Source organism: Moschus berezovskii, chromosome 16 (assembly GCF_049115385.1).
Source record: "Moschus berezovskii isolate FMDL1 chromosome 16, NW_MosBer_1.0, whole genome shotgun sequence".
Lineage (NCBI taxonomy): Eukaryota > Metazoa > Chordata > Mammalia > Artiodactyla > Moschidae > Moschus > Moschus berezovskii.
The window spans coordinates 37,554,085-37,578,935 of record NC_142475.1 but is presented as its reverse complement, the minus strand read 5'-3'; the positions used below and the strand labels follow the sequence as shown (position 1 = coordinate 37,578,935).

General features: G+C 43.8%; 1 protein-coding gene across 1 annotated transcript in view; it reads right to left on the bottom strand.

The window, feature by feature from the left end:
- ZNF704 (zinc finger protein 704) overlaps nt 1–24,513 on the bottom strand; it is a 278,264-nt gene extending 253,751 nt beyond the window's left edge. The window contains exon 1 of the mRNA XM_055432513.2: nt 23,933–24,513. Coding sequence (XP_055288488.1) covers nt 23,933–24,418 — 486 coding nt within the window. The 5' untranslated portion in view covers nt 24,419–24,513. The remainder of the gene's footprint in view (nt 1–23,932) is intronic.
- Nucleotides 24,514–24,851: the final 338 nt, after the last annotated feature.

Below are 24,851 nucleotides of genomic sequence, written 5' to 3'. Positions count from 1 at the left end.
CATCAATGTCCAGTAGATTTCACACATAATTTTTGTACAGTTTCATTAATTTTATTCCCAAGTGTTTAGATTTTGATGCCACTGTAAACAAGTTTTTAAATTTCATTTTTCCAGTGCAGTACACACCAACTAATTTTTGTAAACTGACCCTGTATACTAAGTTCACTGATTAGTTCTGGTAGTTTTGTTAGGATTTTCTCTGAAGATGGATCATATCATCAACACATAGAAACAGTCTTATTTTCTCTTTTTCCCTAATCTCTATGCCTTGCACTTATTTTTCTTGACTTCCCACACTGGTTAAACCTCCAGCACTATGTTGAATAAAGGAATCAGCACACATGTCTTTGTCTTGTTCCTCATAGTGGTGGATGAAATTGTCTTTTGCTATTAAGTGTTCAGATGTTACAGGTTTCTTATATATGCTGTTTATCAATTTCAGACTTTTCATACTTCTTTTTTGTTGAGAGGTTTTTCTTTTTTAAATCATGAATAGGTGTTAAACTTTGTTTTCTCTGCATCTATTAACATAATCATGTGACTTTTTCCTTTTTAATTAATATAGTTTATTATACCAATTGCTTTTCAAGTATTTAACCAAAATTACATTTCTGAAAGAAAAAAAAACTTTGGTCATAACCTATTTTCCATTTCTATATGACTAGATTTGATTTGCTAACATTTTGTTTAGTATTTTTGTGTCATGTATATAAGAAAGTCTAACATGTTATTTATTTATGTTACTGTATGATTTTAGTATTAGAGTTATGTTGACCCCATAAAAATTATTGGGAATATTCAATCTTTTTCTTTTTTGGTAAAGGCTTTTGTAAGACTAAAAGTGAAAGTATAGTCACTCAGTCATGTCCGACTCTTTGCGACCCCATGGACTGTAGCCCACCAGACTCCTCTGTCCATGAGATTCTCCAGGCAAGAATACTGGAGTGGGTTGCCATTCCCTTCTCCAGAGGATCTTCCCAACCCAAGAACTGAACCCAGGTCTCTCACATTGCAGGCAGATTCTTTACCATCTGAGCTACCAGGGAATTGTACCTTTTTACATATCTCTTCCTTAAATATTTGACAGATTTCACTAGTAAAGCATTCAGGTCTGGAGTTTTCCATGTGCAAATGTTCTCAATTATAAATTCCATTTCTTTAACAGATGGTAAGTTATTCAAACATCCTGTTACTTTTAGTGGTCAGTTTTGTTAATTTATGTTTTTCAAGGAATTTACCCATTTCATCCAAGTTGTCAAATGTATTGGCATAAAGTCCTCTACTAACATCAAGTAATATGTTATAATTATTCTTTTAAAGTCTATAGCTCCCATAATATCATTTTTCAGGATATCTGGGAAATAGTTATTTCCCAGGATGTCTGAACCATAGCTACTCTATTTTGACTTTTAATTGTAAAAAAAAAAAAAAAAAAAAAATTTTTTTTAATAGCCAAAGCAGATTTCACCATTAATGACGTCAGTGTTTTTCTAGGTATGAGAAGATGCAAGAATTGGAACTCATAAAACCTTTTTCTGAAAAGATCTAACTATCTGAAGGCCCATTCTGCCAGTTTTTTTTTTTTTTTTTTTCAGAGCACAGAGTGCCTCATTCCTGATTTTCACCCTGAACTTCTTTCAAGGGGTGTTGAAGGTCAGCAGCTTGCAATGGTCATGATGTAATCTTTGTAGAGGCAGCTGGCAAGTACCAACTTCCAGTCAGCAGGGTCCCTTCATAGCCACATATCTGACCATGTGACACCATTTCATGGCCATTGTGTCCCGCGGTGCTGGGAAGGCTCATTCCCAGGTCTAGGGAAGTGATGGGCTACTCAGTGTGCTAAAATTGGACCAGGCCTTGCAAGTAGCAAAAGTCTCTGGACCACTGTCTTACTAGCCTCCTGGCCCAGGAAAGTATTTCCTCTTGTTGCTTTTTCCCATACCCAGAGTCACATTATTACAATTATTGATCTCATATGGAACTGTCAGTTCAGCATTATATCACAGGCTCAGTGAAACAAGTGACATAGAAAATAATATAGCCATAGCTAGCAGTTATTAGTAAAATAAGAATTATAAGTCAAGAACTTTCATTAGATAAAGCCTGGTATACCCCAAGTCACCTGACTTCATTTGTTAAATGATTATAGTCTGGTGTTAATCTCCTGGTTGTACATTATGGAGCATCCGATCTTTATCTGAAGATTGGTTACTGAGAAAAGCCTTAGAAACTAACCTAGAGTATGGGTGTGATTTCAGATTAGATGCTGTGACCTAATGTAGAACGTAATGCTCTTGTAATGCATTTTTGCTTCTGTACTTTTCTTGCTGCTCGTAAAACCAAAGTTACTCCACTTTAAGATAAGGTTGTTTTTAAGTAAAGATTCCTAAAACTGTTTTTGAAAAAATTAAATAAATAAATAAATCAGGGAAAAAAAATAAAAACACAGGCAAATAAACCTATATTTTCTATCAAAAAAATAAATAAATAAATAAAATCTATCTAAAAAAAAATAATAAAGTCTATAGCTCCATATGACACCCTGTCTTTCATTCTGGATTGTGCTTTCTCTCTTTACAAAATCTTTATAAAACTAGGAGTTTATCAATTTGATCAGCTCAAAGAATCAGCTCTTGGCTTCATAGATTTTCTCTATTGTTTTCTACTTATTTCACTGATTTCCTACCATATCTTTGTTTCTTTCTTCTTCTTTTTCTAGCTTCTTTGGGTGGAAGATTAGATCACTGATTTAAAGCACTATATTTCCCTCTAAGCAATGATTTAAGTTCTGCAAACTTTGATAGGATGTATTTTAATTTTCAATTAAAGTTATTTTCTAATTACCATTGTGATTTCTTCTTTCTTCCAAGTGATTATTTAGAATACTGATTGATTTTCACATATTTGGGGATTTTCTAGTTACTTTTTTAAATTGATTTTCAAATTTAATTCCATTGTGGTCAAGGAATATACTCTGTTTGATTTCAAACCTTTGAAATTTACTGAGACTTGACTTTGCCCCCAGGATATAGTGTATCTTTGTAAATATTTATCATACAATTAAAAGCAGTATTTATATTTCAATTATTCAGTGTAGGGATCTATAAATGTTAATTAGGTTAAGTTGGTTGACAGTATTGTTCAAACAGTCTATATTCTTACACTTTTTTTGCTATCAACCATCAATAAATGAGCGAGTAATTAAAATATTCAGCCATACTTGTTCAGTTCAGTTCAGTCGCTCAGTTGTGTCCGACTCTTTGCAACCCCATGAACCGCAGCACACCAGGCCTCCCTGTCTATCACCAACTCCTGGAGTACACCGAAACCCATGTCCATTGCTATACTTGTAGATGTTTCTATTCCTCTCTCTTTGGTTCTATTGGCTTTTGCTTCATATATTTTGAAGCTATATTAGGTGTATAAATATTTAGGATTTTATGTCTTATTAATAAACCGACTCTTAGAAGAGACATTACTTTTCCAACAAAGGTCCATCTAGTCAAAACTATGGTTCTTCCGGCAGTCATGGATGGATGTGAGAGTTGGACTATAAAGAAAGCTAAGTGCTGAAGAATTGATGCCTTTGAACTGTGGTGTTGGAGAAGACTCTTGAGAGCCCCTTGGACTGCAAGGAGATCAAATCAGACAATCGTGAAGAAAATCAGTCCTGAATTTATTGGAAGGATTGATGCTGAAACTCCAATACTTTGGCCAGCTGATGCAAGAGCCAACTCCTTGGAAAAGACCTTGATGCTGGGAAAGATTGAAGGCAGGAGGAGAAGGGGATGACAGAGGACAAGATGGTTGGATGGCATTACTGACTCAAAGGACATGAGTTTGAGCAAGCTCTGGGAGTTGGTGATGGACAGGGAAGCCTGGCGTGCTGCAGTTCGTGGGGCTGCAAAGAGTCAGACATGACTGAGTGATTGAACTGAACTAACATTACAAGATATTCTTCTTTATCTCTGATCATAGGTTCTAGGCTTTAGGGCTAGAAAGTGGCCTGGATAGGACAGCTGTTTTCCTGTTGAAAAGGGATGCACGTCCCATGCTAAAGTAAGAAGATAAAACATAAGACCAGGTTAATAGGCTCAAGAAGCTACTACTTTGTGTGACAGGACTCTCTCCGGGCAGGGCAGGGATTTTTCCCTGTTTGTCTTTTCCATGACCCACAGTTGGTACAGGGTGCTAGGAATGATCATAAGCCACAGGAGATGACAGCAGGAAAAATAAAAGGGGAGGGGTTGGGGTAGTATCTCAAGGCCTGCTGCCGCAGGGAGGGTTCATTCCCCTACCATTCTGACTTATTACAAATTTCTTTGCTCATAACTCTAACTTGGGTCTGGCTTCCCTCAGGATGCTAATAGCACTAGCTATGTAGGAATGACATTCGTTGTGTACTTAGTTTTTTATTTTTCTTAATATAACTCTTCTGACTTTGTATTTTTGAATACATTATTCTGAGAGGCCCTCATGTGCACACCGTGCTCTCAGGTATAGGAGGAATCTCACGGATAAGGAAGTCAGTAGCTCCAGGTCTGTAGAGCAGGAGCAACTTTAAAGAACAACGCTGACTTACCTCTCAGATGTATGACTGGAAGTCAGCCCTGAACAGGAAGGGACACAGAGGTTAGAATAAGTCAGAGTTGGCAAATCGGTGTGAGTGAAAACAAAGAGTAAGACTTGTGTGTGTGTGTATGTTTATGTGTGTGTGTGTGTGTGTGTATATTTATATATATACTTCTTTTTTAAAGAATTCCTGACCAAATATTTAATCCTGGGACACTGACTCACTTTCCATATGAGATCTTATCTTCTGTTGGATCAGGCTGTCTACATTACACAAAAGTGGGTGTAGGGTATGTGTGTGTGTGCACAGCCACAATCGTGCTTGCAGTATAAAGATCTCAAGATAGTGTTAGGGAAGCAAAATTTTAAGAATGAAACCTCTGTACTCTCCCATGCTGCCTGGGATGTATGCCTGGAACAAAATTAGAATCCTTAAACTTTCAAAACTCTGTACTTCTGTATGGCTCCCAGATGATCCTCTAAACAAGAGCTTCTTTGTGATTCCAGGGCCAGTGTCCCCTGCTGCAGTGGTAACAACAGTGCCAGGGCAGCTAATGGAGAAACGGCAAATTAGGAGATCAGCACAGACCTACTGCACCGACCGCCGTGTGCTAAAAATGCCAAATCAAATAGGACACAATGAACAAGGTATATCACCCTTGATTCCAGTTCCCTCCAGTTTCTGGATTTATATGAGCATTGCAGGACTTCACAAGTTATGATTTGGTGTGATCTATTTTGTGTGATATTTTATGTAATCCAGTTTGTAGAAGTATAATGTGCTGGCATTTCTCATGTTGTTTTGGCATGTTTTATTGTTTACAAATTTCTTTTTGTATTGAAAGAAAAATAATCAAAGCATTTCTGTGAGAAGATTCCGCACCAGGCAAGAAGATGTGACCTGTGAGCTTGGTGCCACTTTCCACAAAGCGGGAGTTCCTCACCCATTTTCTCATTCTTCTCCATCCCTTACTTTCTATTTCGGACAAGTTTATCCCGAAAACTTGACTCCTGTCCCACCTTTAGGCAAAACAAACAACAAGACTCTAAATCCTAAAAGATCTGCATAAAACCTAAACAAACTAGGAACTCTCTTCCCCTCATTCCCAATGCCAGAAAGGGGCTTCCACATAGAAACTCAGAGCGGGAGACTGAGAAAGGAAAGAAAGTCTGCCCAATTCATTCATGGACTTTTCTGCTGATGTCAAGAATCTGATGTTAAAGTAGACACAGGATTATCTGGTAGGATGTAGGCTGGATGTAATTCAACTCCATGTCACTGCTAGAAACAAAGTTTTATCTGGAGTTTACAAGGAAGAGAGTAGGGAAGGAAAATGAGGACCAGTCTGTGTGCTTTCTGATTCCCTTCCCCCTTTTTTTCCAAACTGTAGGAGACTGGACTCCCTTGAACTGTGGTGATCTCCTCACTGGGGTATAGTCATCAAATGGGTGATTTTGCTGTACTGGATTTTCTTTTCTCTTCTTGTTTTCTCATATATGTTAACCCTCATCTCCCTCCTGCCTTCTTTCCTTCCTGAACAAGCACAAGGAAAGAATAATGACTTATTGACACTGAAAACTAAAACCAAACAAGTATAGCTGCATATAAAGGAGCATGGAGTCGTGACTGCTAATGGGTACGGTGTTTCTTTAAGGCTTCCCTGGTGGCTCAGATGGTAAAGAATCCGCCTGCAGTGCAGGAGATCAGGGTTTGATCCCTGGGTTGGGAAGATTCCCTGGAGAAGGGAATGGCTACCCATTCTAGTATTCTTTTGGGGAGTGATAAATGTTCCAAAATTAGATTGTGGTTGATGGCTGACCAACTCTGCGACAATACTAGAAAATACTGACTTGTGTACTTTAAAAGGAAGCATTACATGGTATATCGTGTGAACTGTATCATAATAAAGGTATGGAGAGAGAAACAGACAGACGGAGCATTACAACTGAAGTGTTCCAGAGCTCCTCACTCCTCGGCACCTTCCCTTCTCTACCTGCACGCTCTCCCGGGAGGCATGCTCACCCAGTTTCCTCACTGTAGATATTGTCCACGTGCCCGTGACTTTTGCTGTCCATCCCTGGTTGTCTTCTCCACCTACCTGCTGCCTACCTGACATCTTCACACAGGGGTCTCACAGGCAACTCACACTTAACACAGTTAAGACCCTTAACAACAGTTAAGGGTGAACTGTTGATTCACCCTTTCCAGCCCAAATCTTCTCTTCCTCCATGTATTCTGAGCTCAGCAATGGACCACCATCCACAAAGGTTACTGTCTCTCCATCTAGAATGTGAATAGAAACCCTTCCCAAGTCTTTTTTCTTCTGAGTCCTTAGAGCTGACAAAAAGTATAGCTGTTGAATGAATAACCATGGGATTGAATGAAGTAGTAACCCCCCACCCTGCAAATTTCTTTAAACAATCAAACCATTAACTTGTCACTGAATTTAAACAAGATCTTCGAGATATCTCAATTTTAACACATAAAAAATAGGCATAGTTTACAAACAATGAAAACTACATCATTTCTATTATGGTTTTTAAAGTAAAAAGAATTTTCTCTAATAACCTCTGTGCTAGATTTCAAGAAAATTTCAAGTGACAAAATCAATACAGAGAGTTGAGAGACCTATTTGAATAGAAATCTCTTTTAGAATAAGAATTAAAAAGCTGAAAAATATTGCTGTCACCCAACAGATGGCTAACAGTGAATTTTCAGAACCTCTTAAATATCCACCAAGTACTCACGTAATGGGAAATCCAAATAGCAGTCACTGTTCCCTTTCCATAAACCCCACCTTGCATCATTTCAAACCTTCCAGTGGCTCTTCCATATTATCAACCTCCTCTTTCCCACCTAAGATGATATAGTGTTCAGTGCTTATATAGGCCCAAGGGTCTATTTTACTCCTTTTACTGAGATAACTTTTATTGCAAGAATATCTGATGAAAAAGATTGTTTTTCCATCAGATATTCTTCACATTTTCATTGTCATAAGTCCTAATAGCAAGAAGATCAAACCAGTCAATCCTAAAGGAAATCAACCCAGAAAATTCATTTTAAGGACTGATGCTGAAGCTCCCATACTTAAGCCACCTGATGTGAAGAGCCATCCTTCGGAAAAGACCCTGATGCTGGGAAAGATTGAAGGCAGGAAGAAAAGGGGATGACAGAGGATGAGATGGTTGAATGGCAACACCAACTCAATGGACATAAGTCTGGGAAAACTCTGGGAGTTGGTGAAAGACAGGGAAATCTGGCGTGCTGCTGTCCATGGGGTCGAAAAGAGTCGGACACAACTCAATCATTGAACAGAAATGAAGATCCTTATTGCTAACATTTCTACTATTTTTCTAAGTTAGTTAAACTAGTTCTGAGTTCTAAGTATATGAACTTACTAATTGAAAACACTGTCAAGAGCTTACATCCCCCCCCCAAAAAAAAAAATTGTTAAGCTAAACTTTGGATCCTAACCCAAACTGATACAAATTAATGGTTTGTTCTTCAGCAAGTACTTGTAGGTGACTTTTAAAGCATAAACAAGCTAAGTGAAAGTGTTATGAAAACTGTATTTCATGTTGTTTTAATTTAAAATTTACTCCAAAATAAAGTCCTTCTCTCCTTAAATTTCCATTGTTGCTTAGGTAACAATTCCAATTATTTTTTAAATCTGTTGGCCCCAAATGTTTTCTGAAATGTTTGACAAATATGTCATTTGATAAAAAAAATTCTATATGTATGTGTGTATATATATATATACATACATATATTGTCCACAGAAACTGCGCCATTGTTCTCCAATACATTTTTCACATCTATAAAATGAAGATAATAAAATCTACCTTCCAAGATTACCAAGTTAGCCATCAGTTGTTGTTCAGTCGCTCAGTCATGTCCGACTCTTTGCAACCCCATGGACTGTAGCACGCCAGGCCTCCCTGTCCTTCACCAACTTCCGGAGCTTGTTCAAACTCATGTCCATTAAGTCAGTGATGCCATCCAACCATCTCGTCCTCTGTCATCCCCTTCTCTTTCTGCCTTCAGTCTTTCCCAGCATCAGGGTCTTTTCCAATGAGTTAACTCTTTGCATCAGGTGGCCAAAGTACTGGAGCTTCAGCTTCAGCATCAGTCCTTCCAATGAATATTCAGGACTGATTTCCTTTAGGATAGACTGGCTGGATCTCCTTGCAGTCCAAGGGACTCTCAAGAGTCTTCTCCAACATCACAGTTCAAAAGCATCAATTCTTCGGTGCTCAGCTTTCTTTATAGTCCAGCTCTCACATCCATACATGACCACTGGAAAAATCATAGCTTTGACTATACGGACCTATGTCAGCAAAGTAATGTCTCTGCTTTTTAATATGTTGTCTAGCTTTGTCATAGGTTTTTTTCCAAGAAGGTGATGAGCATCCTCTATAAATTATAATGCATTAAATGCTGGGTAATATTGAAATATTGAACAATAGCCAATAAAGAGTCCGACACAGGGTACTGAGTGTTCATAAATGCTCAACCCCTTTATTTGCAGTGGTCATACTGCTATGGACAGAAAATGTGTCAATCTGCGTGTCCTACTGAATGTATATGTTCCTTTTCATCTAAACAACTGTGATACTTTCAATCTTGTGAAAACCATATAATTAAATACACCCGCCTGGGTATCAGCACTGTGTGATGTTCTGCTCCCTGGGCATCTTGTAATTCTGTCATGAGAGCACTTCCCACATCTCCTGTCTCCCCCACTGGACTCATCACAGAGCCTGATTTACCAAGAGAAGTAGGGTTTTCTACCAGGTTTTAAACATCACACGGAGGAATGGTGTTCACAGATACATAAGTGAAAATTCACCACATATAATACTCATTCTTTTTATACTGAAGAAATTAGCAGCTTTATGAGGAAATATACTTCAAAGCTTGCAAGACCCACTAACAATATTTTAACATTGCTCTGTGACAATTTATTTCTTTAATAATGACGTTTTAGTAATTTATCCCAAGCATAAGCCACTTATCCATGGATTTCCCATTTAGAAAAAATAATTTTAAACTGGAATTTCCCAAAATTCCAGAAAGGAAAAGTGTTCTAGAAAAAAAAAAGACTCCAATAAATATGTAAATGGTCCAATAAATATGTAAATGCCACAATCTATATTCACCTTCTTAGAAATTCAAAATGGCCCTTGTTATAAGGCCAATAACTTACTCATAGGTATATAGGTGTTATACTTCTCTTTCAATTTCTTTTATGTTTAAAACATTTTATAACTTGCAAAAAAAAGAAAATCTGTATCTTTCTAACTGGAATCCCCCTAAATTGTTAAACTAGAGTCCTTTTCTCCTCTTTACTAGATATCTTCTGATACGGAAGCAAGCAGTTACAAGCATTTAGAAGAATACATTGAGCTCTCCATCCCCATTTACCCAAAGAACAATGACTTCTTCCCCAAACAAAAGTACAACAGGTCGTAGACACCAATGCAGAGGTTTTCAGCCCCAAGCAAGTTAGAGGTGAGAGGTAACATCATTGGTATCTACATCACAGGTCTTAGTGACATATAATTCAATGTGTGTGGTAAGACTTTCTCCTCCTGCATGGTTTGGAGCCAGGCTTTTTCCAAAATAAGAGCTATACATCTGAACAGACTGATGAACTTGAGAGTAGGAATGTTTTCGCCCTCTTTGCACAAGTAGATAAATGACTCTCAGCTTCCTGAGATAAAAGGGAAGATTCAAGCTCACCACTGATACAATGGAACACTCAGAGTTCAGATGAACGAAGTCACTCCAGGAAGCAGCTCTCTGAAATACCTTGGTAGTGTGGAACAAGCAGGAGGCTCTAACAGTCAAAATGACTGTAGGATTTTGGGTCCTTGAACAAAGTTCTGCAAAAGATTCTTTTCTGGAAACAAAAAGGAAATAAATTGCCATCCATCTCTAATTTCAAGAGGTCTCTGGCCATAATTAATAACAATAGGCAAATTTCTCTGGTGATCCAGTTGTGAAGATTCCACCCGGGGACATGGGTTCGAGCCCTAGTCGAGGAAGATTTCACATGGCATGGAGCAACTAAGGTCATGAGCCACAATAAGAGAAACCACCATAATGAGTAGCCCCCACCCCCGACTTGCCACAACTGGAGAATGCCCAGACACAGCAACGAAGACCCAGTGCAGCTAAAATAATTTTTTTAAAAAAACTTAAAAAAAAAACAAAACAATAGGCAATGCAAAACAATATTATCCCAATTTTATTTGATAACACTGAAGCACTGGGACATCAAGTTACTTGATGAGGCCAAGCAACTAGCAGTGGAGAAGCCAGAATTGGAACCCAGAGCCTGTGTTATGTCATTTCCTGATTTAAGAGGAGGAAACAGTGGGGAGGGGGCAGGGGGCAGGGTCATCTGCTCTGACTCAGTCGTGTTCCCTCTTGCCTTACTAATGAGCCCACAACACAGATCATACTAATGGACTAAAATTATCCTGCTTACAGGTTTTACTACATGATATTTCAAGGCATGTAGCCTTTAAAAAATTGGATTTAACTTAAAATGTCAAAGCACTTTTGGCATTTACTTATTTTGACCAGCCATCCCCAATTAGTCCTTCATCAGGGAGACTTTACTTTCACTCAGCCTTCCAGTGTGACAAGAACATAAGGAAAGCAAGTGTGTCACTGGCTAGGTGTCATGTGTAGCCTGGAAAACACACACTGTTAGCCCACACGGAGCTGTGGACAGGCAAAATCCTTTTAATTCTTTGCATCTCATAGCCCCACAGTCTTCTGCAAGATAAATGAACCCCTCTTGTATGTTACTGCAGAGTTTTTACACTAAAATTACAGACTATCCTTCAAAACTCTAGTGTGTGTGTGGATGTGTGTGCACTCAGTCATGTCTGACTCTTTGGGACCCCATGGACTGTAGACCACCAGGTTCTTCTGTCCATGGAATTTTCCAGGGAAGAATACTGGAGTGGGTTGCCGTGTCCTTCTCTAGGGGATCTTCCTAACCCAGGGAGCGAACCCACGTCTCTTGCACTGCCTGCACTGGCAGGCAGATTCTTTACCACTGCACCACCTGGGAAGCCCCTCGAAACTCTAGAGTCGAGTCTATTTCCCCTGTGTATAAACTTTAACTCTGGATTTTCCAAATAGTATCTTAAATGAAAAGTGAGAACTTAATCACTCTAATTCCACTACGCAAATCTCAGAGTTATTATATTCTGTTCCAATTCATCCAGTAAATGAGAGCAACAGAAGTTATTTGTCAAATTTGTGATCTAAACTCATCCTTTGACTAATTACTCAGGAATCACCTCCTGTCCAAATCATATAATCTTCTTCATATAGATTGGCTACAAATGCTTTAGGATACATATCAAAATTTCATCCCAAACTGTAGTAGGCATGCAAGGTCTCTCAACAGATCTAATCTTGATCTTGGGGATAAGGAGGAAAAGGGGCTTTGAACCTGTTTATCGATAACTTGGCAGGAATCTGCCAGGCTGTGGGCTTCCCATAAGTGGAAATCAGCCTTACTCACTCTTTTTTTCCTACATGTATATCAGGAACATGGCATGCAATGGCCTATAATAAACATCTCCTGAGGGAATGACCAGAAACCTGGAGAGCAAACCCAAAGAAAATCATCTTTACTTCAAACAGAGATTCAACTAACCTGGAAGGCTGGTTGCAAGTGCCTCTGAAAGTGTTACTCACTCACTCATGTCTGACTCTTTTCGACCCCATGGGCTATAGCCCACCAGGCTCCTCTGTCCATGGAATTCTCCAGGCAAGAATACTGGAGTGGGTAGCCATTACCTACTCCAGTGGATCTTCCTGGCCCACGGATCAAACCCGGGTCTCCTGCACTACAGGCAGATATTTTACTGTCTGAGCCACCCACCATGGAAGACCCAAGGGCCTCTAAGTCTCAGATATTTCATAAAGTCTAATGGAAACCATGCATTTACCTTAGAAGGGATGGGACAAGGCAATGAAAGGTCAAGTGTCCTCAGTTTTAGCAGACATTGTATCAAGCCATGGTGCAAGACTGGCTGCTCCATGTAGACCAGAAGCTCTGACAGTGTACACAGCGGTGGGGAGGGACAGGCTCCCACACCTCTCCCCTCGGAGTCTCCCTGAGCGGGGGGACAGGGTAATGAGACCAGGACAGATTTACTAATGAACAGTGTCCAGGGGCTCTCAGAGGTCAAGGGCATCCTGACTGTATCTCTCGGCTCCTTCTCACTTAAGCTCAGGTAAGCAAATTCCAGGCAGGGCTGACTTCTCACCTTTCCTCCTCCTTTCCTAACCCTTGTGCTACGGGGCACTGCAGGCTTAACTAGTAAAATCTGGTAGAGGAGGAGAGGCCCTACTTAAGGGCTGAGTATAAACTATGTTTTCTACTCTGGTTTACCAGGTGCTCTGCACCAGAAATTAAGTAATTTGGTTCGCAATAAAATGGGGCTCATCTGCCATTTATTACCATCCTCTGGAGGCTCAGTGGTAAAGAATCTGCCTGCCAATGTAGGAGAAGTGGGTTCAATCCCTGGATCGGGAAGATCCCCTAGAGAAGGGAACAGCAACCTGCTCTAGTACTCCTGCCTGAAAAATCCCACAGAGAAACCTGGCGGGCTACAGTCCATGGGGTTGCAAAGAGTTGGACACAATTTAGCGACAGAACAACAACAAGAAGTCATCCTCTGAGTACACAAGTGCCCTGGGAACTGCACAGGGAGGGGGCTGATCTGAACAGGATTCACAGAGGGTCCTGCCCACCTCCCACAGCCACAAGTGAGATCACCTCTCCCTGATGTATTTTAGAAGGCAGAGAGCTCCCAAAAATAGAAGTGGATAAACAGTGAGTGGTGGATCATTTCAGGAAACTGATTTTTCTAACTACAACTCCAAGGGAGTAAACTAGGTACAGACAAATCATTCCAGGCACAAAGGACTAATTTGGCAAGGAGGGTGATAACTTGGCATTGGCAGGCCAGGTGCTAATCCTGCCTAACCGGCTAGTCAGCCCTAACTGGACAAGGCATTTCTGATTTCCTAGCCCCAGTGTCCTGAGCAGTTGAAGGAGGGTGTCGGGTTACCAGATAATCTGTTTCACTTCCACATCTGGCAGTCGACAGTTCAGTAAATGACAACTTTGTCTGGTATCAGAGGCACATGCCTTCCCCTTGAGCCAACACAGACCATGTGCAACACATATACTTGCTAGCAAATTGAAATTCAGTACTTGCACACAGCCCTTGCCTAGGGCTTCGTAAAGTCATCTGATAGCCCAGAGATAGTCTGAGAGATGTCCCTGCAGAGCCAGCACACACAAAGCAGATTCCTCTCGATTAACATTTATTAAGCACTGGAAGTGGACACTTTGACATATATCATCTCACTTAAGTGCCAAAGAATTGATGCTTTTTTACTATGGTGCTGGAGAAAACTCTTGAGAGTCCCCTGGACAGCAAGGAGATCAAACCAGTCAATCCTAAAGGAAATCAGTCCTGAATATTCATTGGAAGGACTGATGCTGAAGCTGTAGCTCCAGTACTTTGGCCACCTGATGCAAAGAGCCAACTCACTGGAAAAGACCCTGATGCTGGGAAAAATTGAAGGCAGGAGGAGAAGGAGATGACAGAGGATGAGATGTTTGGATGGCATCATTGTCTCAATGGACATGAGTTTGAGCAAACTCAGGGAGATAGTGAAGGACAGGGAGGCCTGGTGTGCTGCAGCCCATGGGGTCACAAAGTCAGATATTACTGAGTGACTAAACAACAATCTCACTTACAAACTTTTCTTCCCAATTTTCCAATAGATGAACTTTTAATAGAACGACCAGCAGTCTTTCAGGTCCAGGTTTCTCCTAAACTTATTATATAACAGTACACGATCAATCTCTTCAGATTCTCTGGCTCTCATCCCTAAACTAATATACAGCATCGCAGAGCAAAGTCTGGCCTTGTTATCTCAGCCCCCTACTGCTTTGCTTTCACTAAGTAACAACTTATACTAGAATCCTTCCTCTGTTTGACAGTGTCCTTGTATTTTTTTCTTTTATAAAAAATAAAGTTCTGGTTGAAGATATTTACCTGCTATTCATCATTCAAGAACCCAGGAGGTTAGTTTCTTTCGGTTTGGGGGGCTGTGTGGATCTTCAGTTCAGTTCAGTTCATTTCAGTCGCTCAGTCATGTCCAACTCTGCGACCCCATGAATCACAGCACGCCAGGCCTGTGTGGATCTTACCATTGCCCATAAATGTGAAAGCTTTTTTGATCAGAAATTGACAACTGTGTAATACAAAGTTTCTCTTCTTGTCTCATTTAAAACCCAACTTAAGTGATGCTAAAGCTGAAACTCCAATACTTTGGCCACCTCATGTGACAAGTTGCCTCACTGGAAAAGACTCTGATGCTGGGAAAGGTTGGGGGCGGGAGGAGAAGGGGACGACGGAGAATGAGATGGCTGGATGGCATCACCGACTCTATGGACATGAGTTTGAGTGAACTCCGGGAGTTGGTGATGGACAGGGAGGCCTGGCGTGCTGTGATTCATGGGGTCACAGAGTCGGACACGACTGAGCGACTGAACTGAACTGAACTGAAGTTGGCTTGAAGCTCAACATTCAGAAAACTAAGATCATGGCATCTGGTCCCATCACTTCATGGGAAATAGATGGGGAAACAGTGGAAAGAGTGTCAGACTTTATTTCTTTGGGCTCCAAAATCACTGCGGATGCTGACTGCAGCCATGACATTAAAAGACGCTTACTCCTTGGAAGGAAAGTTATGACCAACCTAGATAGCATATTAAAAAGCAGAGACATTACTTTGAAAACCAAGGTCTGTCTAGTCAAGGCTATGGTTTTTCCAGTGGTCATGTATGGATGTGAGAGTTGGACTGTGAAGAAAAATGATCACCAAAGAATTGATGCTTTTGAACTGTGGTGTTGGAGAAGACTCTTGAGAGTCCCTTGGACTGCAAAGTGTTCACTGGAAGGACTGATGCTAAAGCTAAAGCTCCAATACTTTGGCCACCTCATGTGAAGGGTTGACTCACTGGAAAAAGACTCTGATGCTGGGAGGGATTGGGGGCAGGAGGAGAAGGGGACGACAGAGAATGAGATGGCTGGATGGCATCACCAACTCGATGGACATGAGTTTGAGTGAACTCCGGAAGTTGGTGTTGGACTGGGAAGCCTGGTGTGCTGTGATTCATGGGGTCGCAAAGAGTTGGACACAACTGAGCGACTGAACTGAACTGACTAGTGTCCATGATAGTAACCAAGCATCTCAGATACTTAGTATCTATTCCTCTATTTCCTGAGCTGTAGAAAATCCTCCTCAATGTAAATGGACATAAACATCACAAACAAATAGGCAGAGATTAAAAGCACAGGCTCTGGATGTGAATCACAGCTCTGCTGTGACCAACAGCCTCAGGTGTGCTATTTCAGGTCCAAGATGGTATATTCAGCTGCAATAGACATGCATGCACGCTCAGTCGCTTCAGTCGTGTCCAACTCTTAGCGACCCTATGGACTTTAGCCTGCTAGTCTCCTCTGTCCATGGGGATTCTCCAGGCAAGAATACTGGAGTGGATTGCCATGCCCTCCTCCAGGGGATCTTCCCTACCCAAGGACTAAACCTACATCTCCTGCGTTGCAGGTGGACTTTTTACTGCTGAGCCACTGGGGAAGCCCCCAGCTGGAGCATACTGATTCCCAAATTATAATTTCTCAGGAATACCTCCTTCATCTAAAGTATTTAGCACAGTTCCTGGTTTATAAGTATTCAGAAAATATTCATTCCTATTAACATTATCTTGGAATCCAAACTGTCCTGCATTCCATTCCTATTTTTTTAATGATTTTATTGGTTCCCCTTTGTTTTCTCCAATCCACTGACCCCTAACTTTTTACCAGCCCATGCCCCTTCCTGTCCTTACTTTTCTTAGGGCCCATAGTCCATCATTATAGTCACAGCAGTATCAACTTCATCAACAATATATTCTCTGTTTCCATTGCTCAACCACCTGGCTAAACTTCATCTCTGCTGAATTCAGCTCTCTGCTTTGTCTCCAAGAGACATCAAAGTTGTAAGGCTTAATGGTACTAGATCTGGGGTTTGACTGCCCAGGGCTCAAACCCCTGCTCTGCCACCTAACACCTGTGTATTTTTAAGTAAATTGCTTATCACTTCTGTAAAATGAGGATGATATAATAATGCCTGACAGGGACATGTAATGAAGTTTCAATGAGACTGTACACTTAGACTTGCACTGCGCGTGCATGCTCAGTCATATCCAACTCTCTGAAAACCCACTGGACTTAGCCTGTAAGGCTCCTCTGTCCATGAAGTTCTCCAGGCAAGAATTCTGGAGCGGGTTGCCACACCCTCCTCCAGGGGATCTTCCCAATCCAGGGATTGAACCTACATCTCCTGTCTCTGCTGCACTGCAGGAAGATGACCGCTGAGCCACGGGGGAAGCCCAGATTTGCACTAGCATAGTAATTAAATAACTTCATAAACATTAGCTCAGATTCTTTTTGTTACTATTATTCTGTGTTTGAACCAATGGAATGAAGCTGGGAAAATCACACACCCAGACAGAGTGCTTACTCTGTCCATGTAGAAGCACGAACATCAGGTGGGTCCTTGATACTATCCAGCTGCTCTATTTGATTTCTCTGGTACATCTGTTCTCCTACTCTCCCACCGCACTACATCCTGTCTTCAGCTCTTCAAATCTCCTTCAGTCTCAGCTGATGACCTTCCCTCCTGCTGCAGGGGGAAACAGAAGCTATCAAATGAGTACTACTTTATCTTACCACCATCCAATGCACAACCACCCACATCGGGACCCACTTTCCCTACCTTCTCTCTAACTCAATGGAAGAAGGGTTTTTGCTTCTGTCAAAGGCCAGTATCAATACTTGGCTTCCAGGTCCCCTTTTCCAAGGACTTCCTCTTGCAGGTATCCCTCTTTTCTCAGCATCTTTGGCTCCTCCCTAAGGCGACCCACAACAATCCTCGCCTCTTGGTATTCATGCCCTTGCATATTTCCTCCCCTCAAGTGTGGGTGGGACCCATCTTTTACTTTTAAGCAATAGGCTATGGCAATGATGATGGAGTCCTGCTTCTGTGATTACAGTGCCTTATATGAGCCTACACCTTACCAGCGGACAGGGGCTTAGATTCTCCTTGCTGACATAATGAAGTAAGAGGCCATGCTGAGGAAATCATGTAACAAAGCACTGCAGAAGTGGAGGTGGGGCTGAGGGAGAGGGGCTCCAGGAACTGAGGGCAGCCTACATAGGGATAGGCAGCAAGAAGCTGGATCCTCAGGCCTGCAGATGAAAGGGAATGAATTCTGCTAACAACCAGAGTGAACTGAGAAGTGAATTCTTCCCCAGTCAAGCCTCCCAATGAGAACACAGCCTACCCAACACTTTGACAACAGCCCTGTGAGACTCAACAGCAGAGCCAGCTAAGCCTGGCCCTGACTCCTAACCCACAGATGTTGGGAGAGTGCTTGTAAGTCAAAAAGCCTATGGTACAGTAAATCCCCTACATATGAAGGAGTTCCATTTTGAGAGTGCTTTTGTAAGTCTAATTTGTTTGTAAGACCAACAATGTTAGCCTAGATGCCCAACTAATACAATTGGCTCTATGCTGGGTTCGGTGTTTATGTGTGCTCGGTCGTGTTCAACTCTCTGCGGTCCCATGGACTGCAGCCCACCAGCCCCTCTGTTCATGGAAATTTCCAGGCAAGAATACTGGAGTGGGTTGCCATTTCCTACTCCAGGGATTGAACCTGTGTTTCCTGCATTGACAGGTGGGTTCTTTACCAGTAGCACCACCTGGGAAACCTGGGAAGCTGTACTAAATAAGTTTATAATACTTTTCACACAAATAATACATTTTAAAAAATAACAAAGACACAATCTTACAGTACCTTGAAAAGTACAGTAGCACAGTACAGTAGCTGGCACAAAAGGGCTGGCATTGAGTGAACAGGCAAGAAGAGTTACTTACTGGAGGAGGGAGAGGAAGTGGGAGGTGGTAGAGCTGAAGGACTGTCAGCAATAGGAGATGGACAGCGAGCTGCAATATCACACTGATGACCTCAGGCGTGACTGACATTGCAGCTTGCCCTCCATTGGACACTCCTGACGTAGACATTCTATCTACCCTCTTGAAAAAGCAACCCAGTGATGTCTAGGTAGTGGCTCTTTTTTTCTCATTTTCTTTGTCATAGATGACACAGCAGCACTGGACTGCATTCTGAACAACTTCTGCAACCTTCGTGCCCTGCTCTACCTTTGAGTCCTGCGACTCAAAAACGAACAGCCCTATTCAGATAAAGAACATCTCCCCCCATCTCCTGTGCTGTGACGCTCTTTGGTATTTCAGTAACTTCTGGAAGCATGTCCGGAACTTCCCAGGCAGTTACCGTATCTGCACTAGCACTCGCTGCCTCTCCACTTACTTTTACATCATGAAGGTTGGCGCTAGCCTTGAACCATGAAACCAGCCATACCTGGCATTAAAAGATGTGCCCTTTGACTTTTCACTGTGTTTCTTCAAGTCTTCATAAAGGCTTTAGCTTTTTCTCAAATCACCATTAAGCTGAGCGGGACTCTGATCCTGTGCCCACACACTGAGAAATTTCTCCACCTCCATCACTTTTCTATGCTTCTTCAATATTATTGTGGACATCACTGGCAGAGCAGACTTTACATGTTCCATGATCTTGTCCTTAGAGTCGTGCTGATGGTTGAATGATTCATGTTATAGAATAATTGACATCTACCATCTCTTTGCCTCACTCAACCCTCAATTATTTTCACTTTTGTTTCCATTGTTATTGCTTGGCCCTTCTTAGCAGTATGAGCTACATCACTGCTGCTTTTAGGCTTGCTTCTGGACATCCTGGGCTTGAAATAAAGACACTGTACTACTGTACTCTATGCTGTACTGTACAGTAAAGCATACAGAAGCACAACCACTTGCAGAGGATGCACACTAGTGGCAAAGTATACCAGACACACGAACTAACTTACACGCTTGGACATGTAAATGTACGTTCGCATCTTTGAAAGTTTGCCACCTGAAGGTTAGTATGTAGGGGGCTTACTGTACCTTGTTACACAGCAACAGAAAACAATTATACTTCCCCTACGGGTAACAGATAATTCCTACTATGCTACAGTCTCTATATTAGAGCCTACTGCGCGCGCGCGCGTTCTAAGTCGCTTCAGTTGTGTCCAACTCTTCACAACTGTACAGACTGTAGCCCTCCGGCTCCTCTGTCCCTGGGATTCCCCAGGCAAGAATACTGGAGTGGGTTGCCATGCCCTCCTCCATGGGATCTTCCTGACCTAGGGATTAAGCCCATGTCTCCCATGACTCCTGTCTTGCAGGCTTACTGCAGAGTCTACTGTATCCTACCTTAAAAAAATTCGAGACCATGTGTTCTCCAGATTCTCCCCCTTCTCTCTACTTTCTGTTCTAGCAAAGGACTTTGAAAGAGTTTCTCACTGTGTTCTCACCTCTGCTCACTGCTCAGGCCACTCAGGTCACACCACTGACTTTATATTCTTTGGTTAAGGATACCAATACACTGTGCATGATCTAACCCGAATGAACATGTCTCTGTCTCTGTCCTACTCAGTACCCCAGTGGTATTCAACACAGTTCATTACTCCCTACTTCTGGAACTATATCTTCTCCTGCTTTACTGTACCTTCTGTTTTCTAGTTTTCCTCTGACTTGTTTGGTTGCTGCTTCTCAATTGTCTTTGCTGGCTTCTCCTTCCATGCTGCTACTGCTGCTAAGTCACTTCAGTCGTGTCCGACTCTGTGCGACGCCATAGACGGAAGCCCACCAGGCTCCCTCGTCCCTGGGATTCTCCAGGCAAGAACACTGGAGTGGGTTGCCATTTCCTTCTCCAATGTGTGAAAGTGAAAAGTGAAAGTGAAGTCGCTCAGTCGTGTCCGACCCTTAGCGACCCCAAGGACTGCAGCCCACCAGGCTCCTCCATCCATGGGATTTTCTAGGCAAGAGTACTGGAGTGGCTTGCCATTGTCTTCTCCATCTCCTTCCATACCCAAACTTAAACAGTGCTGTGCCCCAGAGTCTGGCCCAAGACTGTCCTCTGGCTTGCTGCACCCCCTTTCTTGTCCCCAGCTTTACAGGACATCAACACATCTCCCACATTTTTCTCTCCAACCCCAACCTCTCTTCTAAGTTCCACACCTTACAGCCATCGGCCTACTTGCAGTTCCAATGCCTATGTCTAAGCATCATCTCAGACTTAACATGCCCCAAAGAGAATATTTGATTGTTCCCCTCACAAAAACCTGTTGTTCTCCAGCTTTCCCAATATCAGCAAATGGCACATCTAATGAACCTTTACACTGGGGTTTCACCCCAGATTCCCTTCTGTCAAGCCCCCACCCCCTGCACCTAATCCACCAGCAAGTCATCACAGGTGGATCTTCACAATTGACCCTGAATCTGTCCCCTCGTGTCCAACTCCACCCTGGTCCAAACTGCTTGGCCTCTCACAGGCACTTCAACAATCACCTTCGAACTGGATCCCTGCCCCTCCCAGCTGCCCTCTATACCCGACACAGCATGACCCTATTAAAAATACAAACCATGTATCAACCTAGAGGGGTGGGATGGGGAGGGAGATGGGAGGGAGGTTCGAGAGGGAGAGGACATATATATACCTATGGCTGATTCATGCTGAGGTTTGACGGAAAGCAACAAAATTCTATAAAGCAATTATCCTTGAATTAAAAAATTAATTAAAAGAAATACAAACCACTTTGTATGCCTTTACTGCTTAAAACCTTGCAAATATCTTTTCTCCACTTTAAAAGGCCCACCAAACTCTATGTTGCTGGTCTCTAAGCTAACTACCTAACATACCTCCTACCTACCAAGCTGCAGCCACACTCGGCCTTTTCTCCTTCCCACCTCAAGACTTTTGCAATTGTTATTCTGGAACAATCTTCCCAAACTACAATTCTCAAATCTCAGATCAAATGTCCCCTCCTCAGGGAGGCCTTCTCTCTATTAGCTTTCTCCTCTTCCTCCTAGATAGCATCAGTTCCCTTACGAGGGGATGCATCACAATCTCAAGCACCAGCCTTCTTTGTTTGGATGGTTGTTGCTCTGGTTTCTCTTGCAGGATGTGGGCATCTGGAAGGTGCTGTGTTCTAGAATAGTACCTGGCACACAGTAGGTGCTTAATATATATGTGAATAAATGAATGCCTAAATATATTATATATATATATATATATAATATTGACATTCTTGGGCTTCCCAGGTGGCTCAGTGATAAAGAATTTGCCTGCAAAGTAGGAGATGTGGGTTCGATCCCTGGGTCAGGAAGATCCCATGAGTATTCTTGCCTGGAGAATTCCATGGACAGAGGAGCCTGACAGGCTACAGTTCATGGGGTGTCAAAGAGTTGGACATGACTTAGAGACTAAACAACAAATTTACATTCTTAAATGCATTAGAATAAAATGATCCTATTCATTAGAAAACCTCTTTAGATGCAGTGTCAAGATGACTTTAAAGCAGCAAAGATTATAAAATTATACCTCAAACTATTCAATATATAAATTCCTGAAAAGTTATGGGCAACCCAAAATGTTATAAAATAAGGCCCATTTTGAAAGAATTTAACAGAAATTTCCTGGAGGTGTGAAAATCTTTTTCTGATAATATGAATGATCACATTCTAGTTCTTTGGTTTTTATAAATTTGATTTTTTTTTCTATATTGGATTTGCTTTGATCACAGGACATAAATTATAATTAATTTTTCCATCACAAATTGTGCAACAACTGTCCAAACTACAAGACATCTTTTCAGTATTTCTGGACAAAAACGGTAAGGAGTCACTACTCTAGTTACTTAATGTCACTGATGCCATGTGATTTAATTCCAAACCCAGCTATATCCTGTAGTCATACAATGCAGGCTTTTTATTAGACCACGGTAATGAGGGTGGTCATGGTCTGGATTCCAACAACCAACTGTCAAAAACTATCATCCCAAATGACCACTTGCTGAAAATTTCTCACTCCCAGAGCTGGTACTTCCAGGGTGGTCTAGGAAAGAAAGTTGTGCCCATGTCTACTCTGGGGCTCTTCAAATGCTAATGTTTAACATTTCTTTGGAACTGCAATTTCATGCTTTGAGGAGTAGACTTTTTTTCTGGTTTCTTTTTTTAAAGGTTTTTTTTTTTTTAATAGTCTCTATCTATTAAGCTCATGTGTTTTTCTTCCTGAAATACCAATATCTTGTGAAAACACCCATCAACAGTGTCATTCAGTGGATTTTAAGCACCACTCTTCAGAAAAATCACTCACTCCATTGCTTACCACTTGCTGCCCTCAAAACTTCTTAGCAACATACACTGTGCATGAACCTCAACGTGGTTTGCTTTGTCCAATCACATGCCTGAAAGCCCAGCCAGTCAGTTGTGTAATAATAAACCCCTTATCTCCTGAAGATACACAAACGGAAAGATCTCTCAGTGCTTCAGTACACAAGGGACTTTGCTTGAATTCTCAGCTGAAACTCACATCCATTTTAAAGGCCAAATGGCCCCCACTTTCTCTGGTTTCTCTTTTTTTCTCTTATTTGCAATTTTGGGGGGAAGAACCCCAAATGCTAAACAATGTCGAGTTTAAATGGGAATGGGGGGTTGACAGGGTGGGAGGCACTGCCAAAAGCTGCCAGCAAAATGTATGCAGAAACCCAGGGTTTGGTTTTTGCTGTCCTGGGCTTACCGGTTCCCTCACAGGCGCCGGTGATGGAAACTCACCCACAATTGTTCTCGGGTGCAGAAGGGCTTGAGAGATTGACAAGAGAGGCGGTTTGCTAGTTTCCACGAGCTAGACTAGTCCTCGGAATAAGGGGAAGAGGGACCCCCGTGCTTCCTGGGGAGGAATATTCCCTCACGGCCCCCTACTTCGCCCGTCCCCACCAGGCGCAGACCGGCTCCTACCTCATCCCGCCTCCAAGTTCCCCGCCTCAGCCGGGAGAAGCGTCCTTTGCCCGCAACCCACCCCGGACGAGCACGCCCGGCCGGCGGGCCCTGGAGGAAAGGGGGAGCGGCCGCCCGGGGAAGGTGTGGGGCCCGAGCGTCGAGCTTCATCAGTCCCCTCGCTCGGCCCGCGCGGCCGCCGGACACACCCCTCCCGGGCCGGCCTCTGCGGTCGCCGGTCCCGGCCGCAGCCGGCGCCGCGCCGGAGCCCGGGGCCAGTCCCTCCCCGCGCCCGAGGGTCCCGCGCGCGCCCCCGCAGCCGGCTCGCACCTTCAAGGCGCCCCGGGCCGGGCCCTTGGGGAGCGCGCGGCCGGGGCCGAGGGCCACGAAGCGCTCGTCGCCGTCCTCGTCGTCGTCGTCGCCGTCCACCACCTCGACGACCACCTCCTCGTCCTCGTCCTCGTCCTCGTCCTCCTCCTCCTCCGCGCCCCCTCGGGGCTTCGCCGGCGCCCGCCCGAGCCCCCTCCGCCGCCGGCTCCCGCCCTCTTCGTCCTCGTCTTCCTCCCCCAGAAGCAGCAGCACCGGGGACGAGGCGGCGGCGGCGGCGGCCCCGGCACGAGGGGGCTCGGTCCCGGCGTTGCGCGGTGGCGGCAGCGGCGGCCTCCAGCTCTCCGGGGCCGGGGCCGGGGCGGGCGGCGGGAGCCCGGGCAGCGCGCCTTCCCGGGCGGGCGCGGGCGCGGGGCCGGGCGGCTGCAGCGTGGCGCTGCCCCGGCGGCTGCCCAGGCTGGAGCGCTTGGCTAGACGCCGCGCCTGCATGCCTGCCCGCGGGCTGCCGGCCGCCGCGCCGAGCCGGAGAGTTGGTCACCTCCCCCTCCTCCTCCTCCTCCTCTTCCTCGCCGGGCGGCCGCTGTGGTCGCAAGGCGCCCGGGGCGCGGAGCTGCCGGGGGGCTGCGGGAGCCGCCTCCCCGGGGCCGCCGGCTGCCACTGGCTGCAGAGGCGCGGGCGCCGCCTTCGCTGGACCGGCCCGCGGGGACGCCGGCGGCTACGGCGGGGCGGCGCGGCGGCCGCGGGCGGGGGTGGGTGTGAGCGAGCGGCGCGCTGCCGCCTCCGCCGCCGCCGCCGCCGCCCGGGAGCCGCGGGCCGCGCTGCGCTCCATGCGGCCGGCGGCCGGGCCCGCGCGCTCGGGGCCTACAGCTGCCGTTCCCCGGCGCGAGCTGTTTGTGTTGTGTGTTTTCCACCACCGCCCCCC